At 38.7% G+C, this 23,811-nt stretch overlaps 1 protein-coding gene across 2 annotated transcripts in view; it reads left to right on the top strand.

Moving 5' to 3' along the window:
• The window catches only part of NRF1 (nuclear respiratory factor 1), a 118,455-nt gene that overhangs the window by 58,166 nt on the left and 36,478 nt on the right, over positions 1 to 23,811 (top strand). For both annotated transcript variants that reach the window (XM_081146734.1, XM_081146733.1), the window contains exons 5-8: positions 4,935 to 5,075; positions 21,430 to 21,588; positions 22,590 to 22,787; positions 23,391 to 23,492. In XM_081146734.1, coding sequence (XP_081002860.1) covers positions 4,935 to 5,075; positions 21,430 to 21,588; positions 22,590 to 22,787; positions 23,391 to 23,492 — 600 coding nt within the window. The remainder of the gene's footprint in view (positions 1 to 4,934; positions 5,076 to 21,429; positions 21,589 to 22,589; positions 22,788 to 23,390; positions 23,493 to 23,811) is intronic.

Here is a 23,811-nt window from a genome sequence, read left to right as displayed (position 1 = left end):
AAGCTTAGTCTGGCTCACCCATTATTTCAAATCAGTTAAACCTGAAAAGGAGTGAAAATTAAGTGAATTATCAGCTATTAAAGTGTGTATACATTTTGGGGGGACACACTTTGAATAAATATAAAGGCAATATTTGGCCCTAGGCAGCATTGACCGGAGTACTGAAGGGTACCGGGTTCAGTTCCAGCCAGGGGCATGTACCTCGGTTGCAGGCTTGATCCCCAGCCCCAGTTGGGGTGCATGCGGGAGGCAACCAATCAGTGTATCTCTCTCACATCAATGTTTCTCTCTCTCCCCCTTCCACTCTCTCTGAAAAGCAATGGAAAGAAATATCCTCAGGTGAGATTTTAAAAAATAATAATAAAGGCAGTGTTTGTACTTCAACTATGTTTTCAAACTTCCAGTAGCATTTCAGGATGAATTTCCTTTGTTCAAAGCTTAGTCTGGCTGAAAAGAAACATCAGTTGAGCTATCAGCTGTTAAAAGTGTGTAAACATGTTTTTGGGACACCCTATATAAAGAGCTCTCAAAAACCAATAAAAATATGAACAGGTTAATAACAAGGACCCAAAGATATATTTGAATATGGATTAGATATTAGATGATATTAAGGAATTCTGTTTTTTCGTTGGACCTGATACTTATATTGTAGTTATGTATGAGAATGTCCTTATTTTTCCAAGATGCATGCTGAAGTATTTAGAAATGTTACAATGTATAAAATATTCTTTTTTAAGTGTTTAGCCCAAAAAACATTGTGTGTGTTGATGGCAGATAAAGTAATTATGCCAAGCCTGGTTGAGGTGGCTCAGCGGTTAAGCATCGACCTGTGATCAAGAAGATCGCAGTGTGATTCCCAGTCAGGGCACATGCCCGGGTTGTGCACTCATTCCCCAGCAGGAGTTGTGCAGGAGGTAGCTGATCAATGACTCTCTCTAATCATTGATGTTTCTCTCTCTCTCCCCCCACTTCCCTTACTTTTTCTGAAACCAATAAAGATATTTTTTTTAAAAAAAGTAATTATGCCCAAATGTTGACAATTACTGAATCTAGGTGGCAGATGTAGAGGCATTTATTTTACTGTCCTTTACCCCTTTCTGTATGTTTAAAGTTTTTTTATTTAAAAATTATATTTTAAAAAAGACAAAAGAGAAACGATATAAATAAAAGGACAAAATACAAATGTCTAATGCACACAAAAAATTTCAAAGACATGGAAATTAAAACAAAACACCATTTTATTTATATGGCTCATGTTGGCAAACATGAAAAAGATATATAATTTGCAGTGTTGGCATGTCACACAGGCAGTTTAAATTGGTGTAATTTCCTGGAGGACAGATTGGCAACGGTATAAAATATGCCCTAAAGCTCTGGCCAGTGTAGCTCTGTTGGCTGGGCATTGTCCAGTGTCCCAAAAGGTTGCTGGTTTGATCCCCAGTTTTGGGCTTGATCCCTTGTAGGGGGCTGCAAAAGGCAGCTGATCAATGTTACATTTTCACATCAATGTTTCTCTCTCTCTCTCACACACTCACTCACTCACTCACTCACTCTCACTCTCTTTCTTGCCCTTGCCCTTCCTTTCTCCCTAAAAATCAATAAACTATTAAAAAAAGAAAGTTACAAAAAGTGCCCCATATATACATTTTTAAACCCAGTTTCCTTTTGAAATTTTATCCTTAAGAAATAATTGGTTAAATGAGCAAAGATGTATATCTAAGGGTATTCGTCTCTCTGTTGCTTATAGTGTTTTTAAAAATTGAGAGTAACCTAAAAGTTCAAATATAAGGGATTGGTTAGATAACTTGATGGCTCATCTATGGACAGGACAACTACATTGCCATTAAACATGATGACCTAGATATTTTTATTAATATTTTTCAGATGGTGAAAATGTATTAAGTGAGAAAAGCAGGTTATAGAACCATACACAGAGTTTGTCTTCTCCACCAGACTGGAATATGCACAATAATGGGAAACTGTGACTGATAAATTTGCTTACTATTTGTCCCCAGCCCTTCCTTAGCACAGTGCCTAGCATATAGTAGATGAATAATAAATATTTGTTGGAAGGAGGGAGGGAGGAGGGAGGGAGGGGGCGCTACTGGATTCAGAGAGTACATGTGCAATGTCTGTATTTGTAACTTGGAGTACTGAGATAACTTGAAACTAGGTGAACACCCAGAACCGACTTTTGACTCTGATGGAGAGCGAGATTACTTTACCCTTAGAGAAATTTAAGGTTTCTCTAAGATGCTTGGGATCTACTACCTTTATATCTAATGTCTTCTGCAGTTTAAAACCTTTGTCTTTTGAAACCTCTGTTCTTCAAAACAAGTTAAAAACAGAAAACAAAAAACAAACAACTTCCAGAACAACCCCATTGAGTGTTTTGGTCCTTTTGAGTATCATTCTTAGTGAGGGTATAGCCCCCATAGTTAAAATATAGAGTTACCAGCATTTAGACAGGCTGATTCAGTCCTGCCCATGGGTTGGTGTTAAGTAGAGTGGGCATATGTAGATAAAATTCCACTTTTGTGAAAACTGTTGAGTGTTTCTCCACATTGATTTTTCCTGTATGTGGCTCAGGGTCCTCAGGTGTAAAATAAGGATAATACTGGGGAGCAGTGGGAATTAATTAAAGTTGATCAGCATCCCCCTACATGAAAAACATTGACAAGTGGTAGATTTTAAAGTTGCCCTGGATTGAGGGCGTCCTTGAGGAGTCTTACTTTTATGAGCTTTATAGGAATAGGCCTGGAAATATTTTGTTGAGGGACAGAGAGAGAATTTCCTCCCCCCCCCCCTTCCTGAAGAACCATGGGAGTTTCTGAAAGTGGAGCTTGCTCCTTAGTCAGTCATTCATAGCATTTAGATGAGCATACACTGGATACAACTAACCAGTTCTACGGGTACAAGAGTTAGTCACCGTAACAGAAGTAAAGAGGTAGTAGCTCTGGAGTTATTACCAACCTCTAGAAATCATCCTTCTGCCTTTTTAAATTTCATCTTCCCAGTAGATGAGTGGTCTCTCAGGTTGGTCATAATTTCTTGTTCTAAGTCAGTCACTTATTTATAGAGGTTTTTAAAAATGGCTTCAACTTACATGAAATGTGAAAGCTTATTTTAAAACTGGTTTTTAATTAAAAAATACTGTGGTCATACCTGAAGTTTTGTTGTAAATTACTTTGAGGGAGGCCCTACCACCTTTAAAAAAAAAAAAAAATTCAAGGTATTTTTAAGCAATTGTAGCACTGATAAGTTTAGCTAAATGCCTGGATATGAATTCCTGGACTTTACTGACCCTTAAAAATGGATGAAATTGTTTGAAACTACCTATATAGTAATCTAATGATTTCCTATCTTCAAATGCTAGGTGTTTCCAGCACAATGAAGTGTATTTTTCTACTATTATCATTAACTCTTACTGTATGGGCCTACTACTAATATAATGATACATTAAAACTCAAAGACCAGAACCTAGGTTTATAAGATTCTGTTTTTCTGTGTGTTGGTAGTATAAAAACTCTATATGGGATACAGAAACCTAGAAAACAGAAAATGTAAATCCTTAAAGTTGCCATGGCAACACCAGCTGCTTATATTACAATAAATAAGTTGGTAAAATTATTGAAACTTTCTTTTTCATTAGAAACTAGGATGAAACTGAATTTCTAGAGTGATAATGAGTGTACATGTTTGCACTATTTTCTTTTATCCATTTTCTTGTTGACTTGTTTGTTAAGTTCTATAACTGCAAAAGTTGTACTTTGTGGCCAACAGTAATTTTTACTTTTCCGCATACTTGAGGTGGAGTATGCGAATCTTTGTTTTTTAATCCTGATAATGAAATACTTACAAGGAAATGTGTCCTGATTGAGAGTCCAGTCCACTTAGCAGAAACCCAGGACTCAAACATTGTTCTAACTTCTGGGCAAACTTCATTTTCTCTTCCTTTTTTTTCATAAGTTAATAGCTTGAGACCTGAATGCAAGTTAATTTTCTATCCCATGTTGTCACATTTTCATAATTCCATGGCTTCTTGGTTATCCCCAAAGGCTTTCTCATCCCCCTTGTGCATTCTTTTAAGTGAATGAACCTATTATTGTTGGTTGTAGGATCCGGTGTCTCTCTACCATTTCTGCTCGTGACAGAAGAATGTGTGCATGTACAAATGTGCTGCTGTTAAGTTCTCTGTCTTTTGAGAGACCTTTCACTAGCAGTGGGAGGAATGGACCCAGAACAATATCTGGTTCAGGCCTGTGCTTGTCAGAGCCACAAAGACATCATGGGTTTGAAGTTCACCTCTGTCACCAGGAAGTACCAGAAAGGTTACCTGACCTGAGGGGCTCTCTCTGGCCCTTGGCCTTACTAAATAGTGGTACCTTTGACACCCAGCTACAATATTCACTGCTTGTTTTTCTCTCTGATGCCTTTCAGTCCAGCTTCTTGTGCATTTGAATCTCCAATCTGTTTGGTAGTCTGGCTTTGCAGGAAAGTAACAGAAGTTTTAGAGACAAGTTTTTGGTGATCTTGACAATGATTTTAACATTTAACTGTCACAGCTAGGTTTTGTCAAATAGCCTGGGAAATGCCATATAATGAATGCCATTTCTATTAGATCTGGAACAGGGGATGGAGCTAGCATTTACAGGAAACATGATCTTAACTGAGAAGCAGTATTTCTGTAAAGCTTTTTCATTGATTCCTTTCTACTGTTGTTACCTGTAATTTCGTCATCTTTTCATTTAATTCTGTACAGTGTGATGTCTTTGGGGCCATTGGGTATTTTTATCTGCTAGTTGTAGAAGTGTTTGTTCTTAGGGCTCTGTAATGGCTGAGGGAGGCCAACCCCACCCACTTGCTGGTTGCTTGGCACCAACCCTCCCTGGTTGTTGGGCATCTTGTTTACTTCTGCCCTTAATTCCCTGCAGGTGCGTAAGTACAAGAGCATGATCCTGGAAGACCTGGAGTCCGCCTTAGCAGAACACGCCCCTGTGCCACAGGAGGTTAACTCAGAGCTGCCGCCTCTCACCATCGACGGAATTCCAGTCTCTGTGGACAAAATGACTCAGGTAAGGGGCGGGAAGTGAGGAGGAGACACAAAGACAAGTGGCACAGGTGTGGGTGGGCCTCAGATGACTTTTCTTAGTTTTGTCCTCAGTGATACCACCAGGGTGAGATGCAGGCTGGAGCTGATAGTGAAACAGGAGAAGCCTTGGAAACAAAAATGTTGTATCAGAAGAATGCTCCCCACCAAGGGCATAGATGTGTCTCCTCCTTCTGTTGGCAGTTTTTTTACTGTCACTTGGGCCCTTGGGTTAGCTAAAGAAAGTTTTAGCTTAGAGTTGGATTAGAAAGGAGACTGTTAGGACTTTGATGAATCACAGTCAAGTGGGGCAAGTAAACTTTTAGTCTCTTTTGGGCTGAGCTGTATCTCTGTCCATGTACATTTTGAATCCTACCACACTACTGCCAAGGAAGGTTCCCCTCCCCTCTCCAGGGAATGAGGGTGGAAAGCTCAGAAGGACGCCTTACTGACTCACTGCTCCCCTCCTCCTCTGAGAAGTCAAAATGTACTTAGCCTGCTCCATCAGTTTACCTCAGGAATTTTGCTGAGACTGTTTCTTTAAAAATTTTTTAGCTTTAAAAGTGATAGCTTAATCAAAACTAAATGCCTTTTCTTAAAATTATACTTTATCTTGCTAACTCCAGTTGTGAGTTTTCTTTCCTTTTCCAGTCTTCTAGCAGCATTTAACACAGTTGATTAATTCTTCTTAATGCAGTTTCTTTACATTTCTGTGATCCCACACTCTCCTGAATATTCTCCTACTCAGTGGATCCTCCCTCTCAGCTCTTCTGCAGGCTTTTCTTCCTCTTCTCACCTGCTTGATGTTGGCATGTCCCAGGGCTCTATCTTTAGTTTCTCTCCAAGTGATCTTATCCTGTCCTGTGGCCTTTATATCCCATCTATATGCTGTTTACATCCCGCCTTATACCACTGTTAGATCCTCAATACTAGCAGGCCCAAAACAGAACCTTCCAATGCCCCCACTGTACTCTCCACTCCAAATCTCTTTCTCCCCTTGTATTCCCCATGTCAGTTAATGGCACCATTGTCCATCTGGTTGCTCAAGTCCCACCATAGGAGTAAATCTTTGATTTCCCTGTTTTGCCCTCACTCCCCTACCAACCACATCTAATTCATCAGGAAGACATGTCAGTTCACCTCTGAAATGTACCCTGAATCTGGTTATTCTCAGTTCCCATCACACCCTAGCCCAAACCTTTAGCATCTCTCACATAGACTTTTAGTTGATCAGTTCTATTGATCTCCTTACTGTCACTCTTGCTCTGCTGCAGCCCATGCTCTGCAGAGCTACCAGAGATTTGTTTTTTTTAAACTGAAATCAGGTCATGCCACTCTCTTGTTTAAGCCCTTTAGTGGCTTTCCACTATTTCTCAAATCAAATTCAGATTTTGCCATAGCCTCTGAGGCCCCATATAATCTGGCCTCTTCCAACCTCATTGTCCATTCTCCCCCTCAGTCAGTGTGCTATGGCCAAACTAGCCCTCTTTCTTTTTGTCAGACACCCCAAACTCATTGTTTTACTTTTGCTATTCCCTCTGCCTGCAGCATTTTTCCCCCAGAACATTGTGTGACTGACCATGCCTTACTCAAAGTCTAGCTCGTGTATCACCTCCTTTCCTATCTCATCTAATGAAGTTTTCTTCTCCCATCAAGTCACTATCTAATACATCTCTTATTTTATAGTCTTTGTAACATTTATCATTACCTGAAATTATCTTACTAACATTTATACAGTAAGTTCTCACTTAACATCTTTGATAGGTTCTGCAACTTTAAGTGAAATGACATATAAGGAAACCAGTTTTACCATAGGCTAATTGATATAAACAAGAGTTAAGTACTATAGCATCTCATCAATGTTAAAACGAAATGGCATTATTCGAGGACCTGCTGTACTTGTCTGTGCTAGAATTTGAGAGCAGGGTTTTCAGTTTTGTTCTTCACTATTGTCCAGTACAGCTGCCTAACACCTAAATAACATGTGTATTCTAAATCATAGTCAATATCTGTCTAGTGAATGATCTAAGGGTCAGAGCAGAAATGAATCCAGTGTAGCGGGTAAGTGGATTGTGAGTCTTATGAGTGGGATTCGCTCAGTACAGACATTGATACTGCTGCTTGGGAGGTGGTGCTTTTCTTCCTACTAAGTCTGAACTAGTGACTTGATCTGAAGTAATACAACATTTTATAAATATAAAGCTAAGTTGAGATCTTTCTGTGGACACTTGAAGGATCTCTAAATAATGGTTCAAATAGGAAGGCATTGTCTAAACTTTTCTGTCATTTCATACCTGCTATTATTCTGTTCCTAGGGCCATTCTAACTGGTTAAAGAAAACATGAGGTGATTTTTTAATTTTTTTTTTACCTGGTTGATGTAAAGAATCTACTCTGTATCTTAGGTATAAAGTACATCTAAAGCTGACTAAGCTTCTGATTAAGAATGCTGTGTTAGGTAGAGTTCTGTGCTGTGATGGGCATTTTTCCCCTCTTGTCACACTTGATGTGCTAGGTTGAAATAGTCTGAGGTTTTGATTATATTTAAATAAAAATATCCATAAAATCATTATGGATACTGATAATTACAAAAATTGACTGATGGCCATAAAAGTCAGATCAAACAGTTTAATTATCATGTTGGAGATAAAACATTTGAAACTGTTGTTTTCCAGTTCTCAACAAAATATTAGCAAACAGGATCCAACAGTACATTAAAAAGATCATACACCATGATCAAGATTTTTCCAGGATGCAAGGTTGGTACAATATCCACAAATCATTAAACATGACACACCACATAAACAAGATGAAGAATAAAAACCACAGGATCACATCAGTAGATGAAGAAAAAGCATTTGTTAAAATCCAGCACCCATTTATGATAAAAACTCTCAGCAAAGTGGGAATGGAGGGAACATACCATAACATAATAGAGGCCATGTGTGATAAATCCACAGCCAACATCATACTCAATGTGCAAAAACTACAAAAGTTTTCCTTAAGATCAGAACAAGACAGGGATGTCTGCTTTCACCACTCTTTTTTAAGTCCCCCCCTGAGGATATTGTTTCATTGCTTTTGGGGGGGGGGGCGGTTTTGCACATTGATGTGAGAGAGACACATCGATTGGTTGCCTCCCGCACGCTTCCCGACCAGGGCTGGGGATTGAGCCCGCAACCAAGGTATATGCGCTTGGCTGGAATTGAACCCAGGACCCTTCAGTCCAAGGGCCGACACTCAACCACTGAGCCAGAACCGGCTAGGACACACTTTTACCACTCTTCTTCAATATAGCACTGGAAGTCCTAGCCACAGCAATCAGACAGGAAGAAATAAAAGGCATCGTAATTGGAAATTAAGAAATACAGCGGTCATTATTTGCAGGTGACATGATACTGTATATAGAGAACCCTAAAGATTCCACAAAAAACTACTAAAACTGATAAATGAATTCAGTAAAGTAGCAGGATACAAAATAAATATCCAGAAATCAGTTGCATTTGTATACACCAATCGTTTCAGAAAGGGAAACTAAGAAAACAATCCCATTCACAATTACTTCAAAAAAACCCAAAAACACACCTACGAATAAACTTAACCAACAATGTAAAAGGCCTATACTTGGAGAATATAAGACACTGAAGAAAGAAATTGAAGAAGATACGAATAAGTGGAAGCATATACCATGTTCATGGATAGGAAGAAATAACATCATTAAAATGTCCATACTACCCAAAGCAACCTATAGATTCAATGCAATTCCTGTCAAGATACTAATGGCATATTTCACTGAACTGGAACAAATACTTCAAAAATTTATAAGGAACCACAAAGGACCCAAAAGACCCACAGCACTCTTGAGAAAGAACGAAGTTGGAGGTATCATGCTACCTGATATCAAACTATACTGCAAGGCCGTAGTAATCAAAACAGCATGGTACTAACATAAAGAGAGATATTTAGATCAATGGAACAGAATAGAGAGCCCAGAAATAAACCCACGCCTTTATAGTCAATTAATATTTGACAAAGGAGCCAAGAACATAATAGGGTAAAGATAGTCTGTTCAATAAATGGTGTTGGGAAAATTGGACCAATATGTGTAAAAAAAAAAACAAATTAGACCACCCTTCTTACACCATACACAAGAATAAACTCAAAATGGAATAAAGACTTAAATGTTAGACTTGAAACCATAAAACTCCTAGAAGAAACACAGGCAGTAAAACTTTGGACTTTTCTCGTAGCAGTATTTTTTCTGATATATCTCCTCAGGCAAGGGAAACAAAAGAAAAAACAAGAGAGACTACAGCAAACTAAAAAGTTTTTGCACAGCAAAGGGAAACCATCAACAAAATGAAAAGACAACCATCTGAATGGGAGAACATATTTGCCAATATAACCCTTACATTCAGTTAGGGGTTAATATCCAAAATTTATAAAGAACTCATACAACTCAACACCAAAAACAAACAAATAATCCAAAGAGGAGCTGAATAGACACTTCTCCAAAGAGGACATACAGATGGCCAGTAGTTCAATGAAAAGATGTTCAGCGTCACTAATCATCAGAGAATTGCAAATTAAAGTCACAGTGAGATAGCACCTCACAGTGTCAGAATGGCTATCGTCAATAAATCAAGAAACAACAAATGTTGGCGAAGGTGTGAAGAAAATGGAACCCCCTTGTGCACTGCTGGTGGGAATGCAGATTCGCGCAGCCACTGTGGGAAACAGTATGGAGTTATCTCAAAAAATTAAAAATGGAACTGCCGCCTATCCGGTTTGGCTCAGTGGTTAGAGCATCGGCCCCTGACTGAAGGGCCCCGGATTCGATTCTGGTCAAAGGCACATACTTCGGTTGCAGGCTCTATCCCCTGCCCTAGCCGGGATATGTGCAGGAGGCAACCAATTGATGTGTCTCTCTCATGTCGATGTTTCTCTCTCTCCCCCACTCCCCCACTCTCTCTGAAAAGGAATGGAAAAAAATATCCTCAGGTGAGGATTAAAATAAATAAATAAATCCAAAGAAACCTGAAACACTAATTATAAAGAATATGTGCACTGCCCTGGCTGGGTGGCTCAGTCGGTTGGAGTGTTGTCCCATACACCAAAAAGGTCACGGGTTCGAATCCCTGTCAGGGCACATACCTTGGTTGCGGGCTTGATCCCCTGTTATGGCGAGGGTGGGAGGTGGCCGATTGGTATTTTTCTCTCACATCAATGTTTCTCTCTCTCACACACGCACACACCCCTCTGTTCATTGCAGCATTATTTATAATAGCCAAGATATAGAAGCAGCCCAAGTGTCCAACAGGACGAAAAGCTGTGGTACATTTACACAATGGAATACTACTCAACCGTATAAAAAAAGAGGAAATTTTACCCTTTTTGACAGCATGGATGGACCTGGAGAGCATTATGCTAAGTGAAATAAGCCAGTCAAAGATAACCATATGATTTCACTCATATGTAGAATCTAATGAACAAAATGAACTAACAAAAATAGAGACGGACTCTTAGCAGGCTGACAGCTCTCTGTCAGTAGGAATATACATCAATACAAGTTTTTCAGAGGGCAGGTTGGCGACACATATCACAGTTTAAAATCCTTGCCCTCCATGTAAGCAAAGAGGTATGCTCATGGCATTGTTTACAATAGGAAAATCTGATGGAATGTGATCGAATAAATTACAGTAGTGTCCTTAGAATTTACATGGCAAGAAGAGCAACTTAACATGAAGAGAGACTAGAGTTTACATTCAGTGAAATATTAACTGCACTAAAAATGATTATTTGCTCTCTATTGCAGTGAACTAATACTTGTGGTACATTAAGTTAAAAACGGGTTGTAAAATAAAATTTTATTTGTATTCTAATGAGGGGTTTTAAGGCTTTATTTTTTTTTGTTTCTTTTAGCAGGGGACTAGATTTTTTTTTTTTTAAGGGAATGCAGAATTGAGTTAATTGTTCTAATTTGTTTAAAACATGCACACAAAACTTGCCTCTGTGTGTGTGTGTTGTTATGTGCAACTTTAGAGGGATGTACACCAAAATATTAACAGTGATTATTTATGCATGGTATGTTTTAGGTGATTTTTAATATTTTTGGTCTGATAAGCCTGAATTACTTTTATAACCATAGAAACAAAAAAAGTATTTTCATATTAAACTTCAAATTTTTTAAGTGCAAGTTTGATGATATTTCTGCTTTGTTTTGTCAAAAGATTACTTTTTTTGTGTTCAAGTGAAGATGTCAGCAGCTCTCCCCTTCCTACTCCCCTGCCCTTTTTTTCAGTCTTTACCTGAGGATGTTTTTTTAAATTGACATTTGGAGAGAGAGGAAGGGAAGGAGAGAGAGAAACATTGATGTGAGAAAGAAACATCAATTGGTTGCCTCCCGCACATGCCCCAGGTGGGGATTGAACCTGAAACCTAGGTATGTGCCCTGACCAGGAACCGATCCTGCAGCCTTTTGATGTGTGGGGCGGTGCTCCCACCAAGTGAATCACTGGCCAGGGCAGCAGCTTTTTTTCCACTCTTATTTTTCTCTTTTACAGCTACTGTGCATTGGAAGGCACACTACTAAGTTCTTTACAGGGGTATCTCATTTAATCCTTGCCCCCAGAATATATGTATAACTCATATTTAATAGTCAAGGAAGCAGAGCTCACATATGGTCTCTAGCCATAAAGGACAAAGTATGTTTAATTGGACAATAATTCTAGAGTTCAGATCATATGGATAATTCATGACTTTGACTTAATAAAATTCAGGATTGTAAAAGTAATGTAATAAAGATGAACTTGAGTTAACCAGAGAGTTTCTATTAATCATTGTACCTGCATTAAATGCTATGGAGATGACATGTTTATTTTGATAACCTCAAGTTACAAATATCATTTTATATACGATCTTAAGATGAGTTTTGAATCATCCAAAGAGAGTAAATTAAATTCAGAATTGTTTTAATGTTATATATCCTATTATTTTAATTCTTTACAAATTAGAAAGCATGGTTTGTTAGAGTTGGAAGATCTAGTCCCTAGTCCCAATTCTGCTACATATTAGCCCTGGTTCTCAGTTTTGTCTTCTGAAAGTGAGAATAATACATGCCCTCCTACCTTATGGAGTCAGAGGAAGAACAAACAAGGTATATGGGAAAGTGCTTTGAAAATTAAGGCATTAAAACTTACACAAAGGTATTGTTATGAATTATTAATACTAATTATATATGTTACCTATATTAACTTTTGAATTACCTGAACATACCATTTCTCATCCGTTTTTCACTTAGAGAACATAGAATTTTTATTTTGCTCAGCAATGAAGTGAGACAATACAGGTGACAGCATATTTAAAATTGAGGCATAAAGAGAAGAAACAATTTATGAAGCAAACTAGTGACAAGAAATAGAATTTAGGTCAAGTTTATATTGCCAGTGCGCATCTCCCCCCCATAAAACTATATTGTGGTCATTACTCAGGTTGAGCATCTCAGCTAATCTACACTAAACATTTACTGTTTTAAAAGAACTTCTTGACTTTCTCTAAAAACTATCAAAGTTGTCTCCTACACAGGTTGAAACTACATATAACATATAACAGAGCATCTTAAGTTCTGTGTAAACAGAATGCCCTGATTTTATCTTGATCCTGATAAAGTCCTTTTTTTTTAAGCGTGGCAAAAAAACACATAGCTCTGAAGTATTTTTATTAACATAATGAAAACTAGGCAACTTTAAGAATGCTGGCTACATAGAACTCCCATATCTGTCTGCCTCCTTGCATAAGAAGTGAAGGAGGTTGAGATAGGCTTAGCAGAAGAAATCTTAATTTAGTGTTGATCCTGCAACCCCAGAATTCATTTACAATGAAATAATAAAGTTCTCTTTTTCAGAGATTTTGAAAGCCAGGTTGGCAAAATTTTCTAGAATAGTTCAGACCAGAGGATGGACTAAATCATGTTTCTCAAACTCAGCGTGCATGGGAATCACCTGAGAGTCTGGTTTATTTAAATTCAGACTGTGAATCAGTAGGTGTAGAGTGGGACCTGAGATTCTGCTGCATAGCAAGCTCCCAGGTGATGCCAAAGCTGCTGATTCCCAGGCTACACTTTGAGTTTAAGGAGGTTTTTGAAGAGTCTTTAAACAATAATTATGATTTTGCTAGTGGAAAATCAGTTCTGCTCTTTACCACACTTGAGTCCTATAGGAGTCTCTTGTTCTTGGGAGGTTGTAAATCTTTTTGGAATTCGTGTTAGAAGAGATCCAGGCAAAGATTATAATTATAGGAGAAATATCTCTGGAAAGACCAGTTCAGTGTTACTGGTTGAAATCCACTCCTTTTCCCCTTCTCTTTTCCTTCTCCCCACCTTGAACTTACTGTCCTCTTACTCTCGCCGGGGCAGTCTTTGTTGCTTTAATATTCCCTTGGAATAATGATGCAACAGGATAGTAATTCTGCACCAGTTTTCAGGGAAACCATAAGAAACATTCAGCACAGTGATTGCTTCATTAAGAAGAAGTTATTCACGGGGCTTGACATGTTTTACCTAGAAAACATTCATCCATGCTTCCATGGCACTGAATCTGTTCTGTTCATCAGCTTATTAAGTTCTTTAGATTCCACGTATAAGTGAGATCATGTGATGTTTGTCTTTCTCTGCCTGGCTTATTCCGCTTAGCATAATATTCTCCAGGTGGGTGGAGGGGGAGAAACTAACCAAAGAATTCATACGCATATATGCACAACCCAAGGACGTGGACAGTGGTGTGGAGAGGGACTGGAGAGGGGGGTAGGACAGGGTGGAAGGGGTCATTGGGGAGAAAAAGGGACATCTGTAATATTTTAAACAAAACACACACACACCAAAAAAAAATAAAGTGGAACATATAACCCACAAAAAGAGAAAGAAAATATTTGTTAGTTTTCAATTTAGGTTTTTGAGTGTTGTTTTGTTTTGTAAAAGCATGAGTCTGGCCTCTTCTACTCAAAGAGTAGAAACATGGAAAGTGAAACAAGCCAAACACAAAGGACAAATATCATGTGATTCCACTTACATGAGCTATCTAGAATAGGCAAATTCATAGAGACAGAAAGTTACCAGAAGTAGGGAAAGTAGAAATAAGAGTTACTATTTAATGGGTACAGAGTTTCTGTTTTGGATGATAATGATGAATAGGTTCTGGAAATACATAGTGGTGATGGTTGTACAATATTATGAATATACTTAATGCCACTGAATTGTACATATTTAATGGTAAATTTTATGTTGTGTATATTTTACCCCAATATAGAAAAATATTTTAAAGAAGGACTGGATAAAGGTGTTTGATTTTAGTGGTCCTCTAACTTGGCTGCACAATAGAATCACCTGGGGAACTTAAAATCCTAGTGCCAGGCCACACTCCAGACCAATTAAATCAGAATCTTTGGGGATGAGATCCAGAGAGCTGTAGCTTTAATCTCCCCAGGTGATTCCAGTGTGCAACCAACTTTGAGAACCACTATTGTGGATAACAGTTTGAAACTGCTGCTGCTTACTAGAGTGTCAGAATCTCTATGCAAAGTAGGCTTTCCTTATTGTATAAAATTAATAAAAAGTGTTTATGTATATGACACCATTTGTAAATATTGTGTGGACAGGATGAGATTAAGAGAATATAAAGGCAAAAAATTGGATTTGTTCCTAACTAGAACATAGCTTATTTTGAGTAGAGTAAAAAAAAATAAGGGTATATTCAGGAACACTAAGGGAAGGGAATAGGTACATAAATTTCATATTCAAGATGCAACTAGACTAAGGGAAACTACCTACAGATTATATAACGAAGAATTAATATCCATAACAGATTAATATCTTTTTCAAATTAAGAAAAGAAAGCCCTAACCAGTTTTCTCAGTGGTTAGAGCATCGGCCCTCGGACTGAAGAGTCCCTGGTTCGATTCTCATCAGTGGCACGTACCTCGGTTATAGGCTTGATCCCCAGCCCCAGGAGCATGCAGCAGGCATCCAATTGATGTGTCTCTCTCCCATCGATGTTTCTCTCTCTTTCTCTCTACCCCCTTCCACTCTCCCTGAAAAGCAATAGAAAAAATATCCTCTGGTGAGGATTAAAAAAAAAAAATTAAGAAAAAAATAATTAGAAAAATAAGCAAAACATTCTAACCAGTTCTCAAAAGAAAAGACAGTCAGTAAACGTACAAAAATATTCTCAACCTCATTAGTAATAACAATTAAAATAAACAATTTCTTCCACATCAGATGAGCCCCCAAAAAGAAAGCTCGGTAATAATAAAATGTGAGGGAGGGTGTAAAAGACAGGATTGCTGTGCACTGCTGTTGGGAGTGGGATTGGCAAAGACTTTTTGGAGGACAGCTGGGCAGTATCTATTAGAATGTTAAATGCATATTCCCTTGTTAACCAGTAATCCCTCCTTTCTGCTAGAGAAATATATTCTGCACACATGTGTGCACAAAGACACATATACAAGCACTGTAAACAACCTAAATATCAATAGAACAGTTAAATGAAGTGGAAAAATTCTATACCTTGGATACTGGGCAATTTTTTTAATGGGGTTTTTCTAGTTGTACTACCTAATGAAAAGATCTCTATGGCAAAATATTGAGTGGAAAAGGTGAATAAAAGTAAAAAGTGTGCCGTATGGTACCATTTGTGTTTTCTTTCTTCATATAAAACTGTGTCTTTCCATTATATACTTATGTAAATGCATAGAATTTGGCCAACAAGGAAGGATGTTTATCAAACTAATGCCTCTGGACAGGTGACTGCATTGGGGGAAGGTGGATCGAAAAGAGGACTTTGACTTTTTATTGCTTAAATTTTTGTACAAAAGAATACATCTGGTATAAGCTAGCAGAAATTGAACCAATGTAAGACTCTTTCAAAGAGAAGGCAGAGTTTTAAGAGCATTTTGATTAATGAGAGAGACAGTTTGCTAGTTGGCCGGGTGTGGAGGTAGAGAAGCAGAAGTGTTGGCTTGAAAGAGAGGTCTCTAAATGAATATCTTCACTGGCTGTTTGCATTATCTAAACTTATCTTTCCTTTCAGAGGTGTTCTTCCCATGTTGCTATAGGAATGTGTTTTATGGGCAAGTGAGATTGAGAAGCCAGTGTTTTGCTGGCATTGCTTGGGAATGGGGATAGAGGCTGCCTTTCTAGTAAGGAAAGCCACTTGCATTATCTCTGTGAGCAGAGGGCAGTGGTACAGACAATTCCAAATAGTGAGCAAAAAAATCATCTTGCTTTTGCTTCCTCATGTCCTTGAAATGTTCCCTTGAATATGATTGTGTCTGTCAACCTGGAAATTCATAGTTTAAATGAAAATATGAAACCACAGTCTCAGAATTCTACAGTACTCATTCCCTGCCACATTCCTGTTTTCCTGTAAGCTATAGAAAACATCACCTTTCAACGTGATCTGATTTCAGCAGCCTTCCCTGTAAATTTATTACAGATTTTTTTACCCCTTCAGTAGAGGTGGAGTTGGCTAACATTTTGGTTTGAAAGGCTTTTTCTTGGTAACTGAACCTAAATGGACATCAGGAGCCTCAAAATCCCTAGACTAGGGTACATGCAGAACAAAGAAAAGGGGATGAGAGAAGAGTATTTGGGAATGTATAAAGATAATGCAGTGTTGGACAGCAAAGAATTAACTGAATTTACAAGTGGAAAACTTCTAGGAGAGGAAGAATTGTTTCATTTTGGCCAGATTAAACTTTCTAGTTTTAGAAAATCTTTCTTTTAAAACCATCTGTGGCTTTCACATAATCTTTCCTTTTGACTGCCACTGGCATGAATTTGATATATTTTTTCTTTGCTGAATGTGCCCTGGACAGAGTGGTATTTTCTACTCTTTGCTGGTTCAAGGTGGGTTTACTGACGAAGCTGGGCACTTTAACCCCGTCTAGAGCCGGACAATCAGAATAAGGGCCAGGAAAGCTATTTGCTGCCCAATTAGAGAACAGCCTGAGAGGGTAGGCTTTACCTTTGCTGATCCTGTTGATTGTCTCCCCTGCGGATTAGAGACAAACCTTCTTTAACAAGCACACTGAGTAACTTGGGTTTCCAAAACTCTCCAAGACCAGTAATTAATCCAACTGGTAATGAGAGCACAGTGCTGAATCCTGGAAAGGAATATTTAACTCTTTCTCCCCTGGACAGCTCATTTTCCTTATCGATAGTTCCTGTAGCCTTTGCACTGTTTACCTGGGACGGTATAAAGATAGACTGGTAGGAAATAGCCTTTTTCAATGAAGGCATATTATCTCTGTGCTCTTAATGTCCTTCATCCCCAGTGTATTATACAGACTTGAAAAGTGAACTTTTATATTAGAAGGTGCTTTCGCCTCTTGTTTTGATATAGGAGAAGTTTTGTACACTTGATAATTAGTACTTTTAAAAAGCTAAGATCTGCTTCTGAATAGGAACTTGAACACCAGCAGTTAATTTCACTCTGGTTCTATTTTTTAACTTAATGGGGTTTTTACCTATGGGCATAACCTTCCTTTTGTGCTGCTTCTGTTTCTCCTGTCTTTCATATCAGCCTCTACCTCTCCTTCCTATGAGCTTGGAACATTTCCCATCCACAGATTTATAGCACACAAAACATCTTTGAGAAATTTTCTGGTTCTTTCTCTCTTTTCTCTAATTATTGTTACACTTGAGTCCCATTTTCCAATGATTTCCGTTAGTGATCTGCTTGTACACTTCTTTTAAATGCTCAAATACAGCAGAACAAATCACCTAAAGTGCCTGTACTGAGTTGGTAATAGCTTGCTTCCTAAAGGCAAGGAATTGTCTAGGTGGTCATTTTGTTCCTTTTTGATTCTAGCATTCTTCCTCATCCTCAATCATGTTTACACAGGTACATGTCAGCTTATTCTTAGGCCCCCTTCTCCCTTTTTCCACTAAACCTGCCTTGAAAAACTAAGGATAAATGTCTTTGCGCATATCACAGTGTTTTTAGTATCAGAAAACCATTTTCAGAAAGTTAGCTATTTCTTTGAATTTGAAAAGATGGCTGGTGGCTGAAGCAATAGTAAAACTGCTATTAATTCAGAGCCACTGTATATTATCGGCTACCTCTGATCCTCTCAGTTGACCCTCTGTGTTTGCCATTATCATTACCCTTTTGCAATTGACAAAATTAAGATTCAGAGAGAGTTAAGGTTCACAGCTAACTGTTTGAGTCTAGAGCTCGTGTTCTTATTGAAGTATGCAAAAAGCTGACTCAAACAGTAGTCAAGATATATTTCACAAAGGATGTAGGACTTGCTGGGCATTAAGGAATGAGCAGTGGCACTGGAATAGTAGCATGAGAAAGTAATCCAGTAAGGAGAGCATATCCAAAGGCATAGGAGCAGGAATGAGCTCAGCAGTCCATAAGATAATGCAGAGACTTGCACAGTGAAGACCAAGGCTGCCTGCTGGAATTAATGGGAACCGGGAGTAGTGGAGGCCAAATTGGGGGGAAACCAAAACTGGACAGAGGAGTCTAGTTTGGTTGTGTATAGTGAAAGACACTTTGAAGGGTTTTGAGCATAGGAGCTATATAACATTTAGGGAGCCTTTCTGTCAAGGATGTATGTGATAGGGAAGAGAGGGGAGTTCCCTAAGAAAGCCAAAGCAAGATACACTAGCCTTGGGCTATGAAGGTGGGACTGGAGAGGAAGAGATGATCACAGACATTTCAAAGAAGAAAGACTTGAACTTGCAATGAGAGGCTAGATGGGTGTTGAAGGAAAGAGGTAAAGCTGCGGTTTTGAGCTTGGGTGTCTGGGGAAAGGAGATGGGGTTCTACTGGCAAAGACAAAGACCTTGAGGAAACAAGAAGTTGGAGAGAGGGGAATGGAGGGCTTAAGTGAGTAGGCTGGTGCTGTGCCCATTGGTTACTTGAAGTAACCAGGGGGTTCTTGAAACCCATTGGAAAGCCTGGGGGAGCTAAAACCAGGTGCCGTGGTGACCCAGAACTGAGGGGCATAGGAAACTGTTGGTGCAAATGGCTGGGGGGATCAGAACTGGAGATTACATGGGGTTCCAAGTAGGATCTGAGCACACTGTCAGCCAAGTGGTTTCAACAGTGAGTTCTTTCTGGATGCTTTAGTCTTTTGTTAGTTTAGTTGAGAGATGTTTAGCCTCCTTATGTCATTATCTCCAGATTCTACTTAGTATGGATATAAAGAACACTCCTGTGGAGACTGTTAATGGGATTAAAAGGGGGCAGGGGAGACATAAAAGTCTGTGGTATGAATTTATTTTGTTTATGCATCTGAGAAAACCATTGTTTTTTTTATATGAAGAAACGTAAATATCCTGTGTGAGGATTAAGCCTTTTCCTTCTCTGTGTATTTGAGGCTAGAAAGGGACACACTCCCAGGAAACCAGGATAAAGGGAAAAATGACTTTGAGATGCACTTTCTTAAAATAACTGAAGGAGTGACCTCATGAGCCAGCCGATAGCCTGGGTTTGCAAATGGATACATTTCTGTTAGCCTGCTGCTTGATGCTGCAGAGCCAAATATAACGGAGTGTATTATATCATATCCTGTAGGCAGGAGACTGTCTGGGAGATGGGGAACTTGGAAAGAGGTGAAATGGCAGGCTCGGCAAGAATTAGCGATGTAAATACTGTCAACCACAGCTTTCTTTGTTAGGTAAATATTGCTGATTTAGGCTCATGATTCCCTATTACGTGATAATTTGTATCATCTTCTGGTAGAATAATATTTAAATGAGAACACCTGATCTTTAAGTAGCTGTTCAGTATAAGAGTGTTGCTGCATTCATCTCTCATTAATACTTTAGTATTCCCATTTCTGGTTTTTTCTTTTTCTATTTTACAACTACCAGCTTGTGTCCTTGGGTCTGACTCATTGCTAAAATTGTCCTCTCCTTTTGGTCTTAAGCTGTAGAGGCTGTATGGATGGTGTCCTTAGCTGGACAATACGGCTTATCTCTGGAGTGTTGTAGACCACCAGGTTATAAGGAAAGCAGGTCTGGGGAGGAAGATTATAACTTGGTAAACTGCTTCTTTTGCCAGAAATCATTGTCCACAATTAAGAACACTCACCAACTAGTCTCCCATTCTCCCCCAACATGCACACACAGTGTAGTTACTGTGCCAGGAGGTAAAGAATGGCAGTTGTCTCTGAGGTTTAACACCTGTTTCATCTGGATTCAATTTCTAAAATAAGCCTGAATAAAGTCCATAATGTTTTGTGGGTTTTTTTATTTTTTAAATATATCTTTATTGATTTCAGAGAGAGGAAAGGAGAGGGAGAGATAGAGATAGAAACATCAATGATGAGAGTCATTGATCGAGCCCACAACCAGGGCATGTGCCCTGACCGGGAATCGAACCCTGATCGCCTGGATCCTAGGTCGACTCTCAACTGCTGAGCCACGCCCGGCCTGGCCATAATGTTTTTTTTAAAATATATCTTTATTGATTTCAGAGAGGGGAAAGGAGAGGGGGAGAGAGATAGAAACATCAATGATGAGAGAGTCATTGATCGGCTGCCTAGCCCGCAACCCGGGCATGTGCTCTGACCAGGAATCGAACCCCGATCGCCTGGATCCTAGGTTGATGCTCAACCGCTGAGCCACGCCCGGCCGGGCCTGGCCATAATGTTTTTAAGATCACACATACTTCACTATCTCTATAGGTCAGACTGATAGACATTGGCCTAGTTTACTCAAAACTTCCTAGAAGAATTTTAGGGTTATTTTCCCTTTTTATTTAGTAAAGCCTATTTATTTTCATATGTTTTGTAACCAACCACCTTACTGAATTCTCTTATTTTTACAGTAGTCTTTCATTTGATTCTTTGGGGTTTTCCAGATACACGGTCATTTCATCTACTGATGAAATAAATAATGATTTACCTGCTCTTCACCTCCTACTTCTCTCTTATCTAATTGCCCTGGTTACTACCTCCAGAATAATGTTGAAAACATGGTGACTCTGTTTGATGCCTTAAATGTGTGGAAGCTATAGAAGGGAAATAAGCTATAGCATCAGTAGTATCTTAGGAGGCAGAAATCAAACTTGGGGGCAGGTATTCTTGATCTTATAGGAACAAGTCTATGCGATACAGCTTAAGGTTTACTTCACCAACATATGTATAATCCTCAATCACTTGTGGAGCTATAGTAACAGGTAGAAAACAGTGCACTCATCAGTCACATATTGGAACTCTCTCGGCCCTCCAGGAAGGCTCTCTGTGTGATAATCATAGAATTTGGTGGGAAACACAAACATATCCCAGATATCTTTCATGACTACTGCTGACCACATTCTTGTCTTCCAGGCCCAGCTTCGGGCATTTATTCCAGAGATGCTCAAGTACTCCACGGGTCGGGGAAAACCAGGCTGGGGCAAAGAAAGCTGCAAGCCCGTCTGGTGGCCTGAAGATATCCCGTGGGCAAATGTCCGGAGTGATGTCCGCACAGAAGAGCAAAAGCAAAGGGTGAGTGTTCCTCTGGCCTGACTTGCCTGTTGCTTTTCCATGTTGAATCAACTCCCTCAATTTTTGTCTTTCTACTTCTTATGCTAAGGAGTCTAGAAATATTTGTGTAATAGTCAAACATGTCCCCCAAAAGAAGTTTGTTATTCTCTGATTTATAGTCTTTACCATTCATCACTCCATTATTGGAAAGACTTGGGATGGGTCCATGAATTTACATTTCTCTCTGCATAGTTGCCTTTGGAGCAGTTTTAATTTTATGAGGTGCATGGAAAAACTGAAGAAATTTGTAAAATTATTAACCACTTTGAAAACTTAGAAATGTTTTTAGTTCTGGTTAGCAAGAATCACTGTTGAAAAATTTAAATGTGGAATTAGAGAGATGTGAAGTTGGCTAAGTCTGCAGATAGAAAAGAAGAAAGACTAGACTAGATGTCATCCCTTTTCTGCATATTTGTTTTTAGTTAGCTTGGAAATTTACTGAGAATCTTAATATAAAATTCTCAAGAAAAGAGTAACCTTTTGTGAGAAGTTTAAGAGTTGGCCTCAGGTTAGAATAACTTATATAAAAATCCAAAAGTGAGACATTGTTGGTACTTGGTACTGAGTTTCTTCGTGCCAGAATCAGTCTTTAGAAAATAATCCTGCCTGGCCGGGCGTGGCTGAGCGGTTGAGCATCGACCTAGGATCCAGGCGATCAGGGTTCGATTCCTGGTCAAGGCACATGCCCGGGTTGTGGGCTCGATCAATGACTCTCTCATCATTGATGTTTCTGTCTCTCTCTCTCTCTCCCTCTCCTTTCCTCTCTCTGAAATCAATAAAGATGTATTTGAAAAAAAAAAAAAAAAGGAAGAAGAAAAAAAAAAAGAAAATAATCCTAAGAGTGTTTATTCTGTACAAGGTTTGTTTTGTTTTGATAAATGGTCAGCTGCTTATTCCATAGTGGAACTGAATAACCACCGTTCTTTGTGACTTAATGTGCTTTTCTGGTCTTTTGGTAACAGGTTTCATGGACCCAAGCACTACGGACCATAGTTAAAAACTGTTATAAACAGCATGGGCGGGAGGACCTTTTGTATGCTTTTGAAGACCAGCAAACACAAACACAGGCCACAACCACACACAGTATAGCCCATCTTGTACCGTCACAGACCGTAGTCCAGACCTTTAGTAACCCTGATGGCACTGTCTCACTTATCCAGGTGAGTAAACCTTATGGTTAGCAGATTGTGGCTTCTGATTGTAGATCTGTGAGCGCCTCACCTCAAAGTGGAAAAAGTTTTCTTTATGCAAACTCCTGTGTGAATTTTATATAGTTCTCCAAGATCTTCCTGCCAAAAATTGATTTTTGAATACTATTTTAAATTGTTTGCATTTTGCTAAATACTGAGCTCTAGATAGCTTTTCTTGACATTTCTGAAACACAGCACTATAAAAGTGCCCCCCCCCCATTTCACTTTGTCAGTGACCAGGAAATATTCCTTCTTAATTACCTCTTCTGAGGTAAAACAAGATTTGTTAGTAGATAGGGAACCTCTAAAATTCAGGTTGAGGTAAGAATAAAAAGTTGGTTGACTGCCATTGGACATTGGTGGTAAAATGTGATAGCTTCTAATACTGATTTATTTGGTTGAAGTAAAACTCTGAAACTCGTGTCTGAGATATGATTTTATAACTCATTTCCTATTACAAAGCCTATTAATCATTATTTGTGCTAAATTAGGATTAAATGAATCTTAGCTTTTGAGTAAAGGAGCAGTAGAAGGATTCACCCACTGACAACCGCTTTCCATATTTTTCTTTAGGTTGGTACAGGGGCAACAGTAGCCACATTGGCTGATGCTTCAGAATTGCCAACCACAGTTACTGTTGCCCAAGTGAATTATTCTGCTGTGGCAGATGGAGAGGTAAGAAAGAGGATTCTGTCTGCATCTGCTTAAATACGTGAATGTAACCAGAGTCACTCCAATAAAGTCAATAAAAAGGAAAATAAATAAATACTTGAATGTATAGGTGAGGGAGAAGTGAAGGTCCAGAAGATGAGGACTGTAAGTAGCCTACACACCTGTAGCAGTATTTTATTTAAATCTTTTACAAAGTATCTTATGCTGTGTATATTAATTATAACAGTTGAAGTTTGTGGATCTTTATGATTTAGATCTAACTATTAGGAGTATACAGTTTTACATTTGTAATATATCATTTTGTATAATATACTATAAAAGG

The sequence above is a fragment of the Miniopterus schreibersii genome (assembly GCF_964146895.1).
Source record: "Miniopterus schreibersii genome assembly, chromosome: 9".
Lineage (NCBI taxonomy): Eukaryota > Metazoa > Chordata > Mammalia > Chiroptera > Miniopteridae > Miniopterus > Miniopterus schreibersii.
Note: the sequence above shows the minus strand (reverse complement) of the source record. Positions and strands in the feature narration are given on the sequence as shown.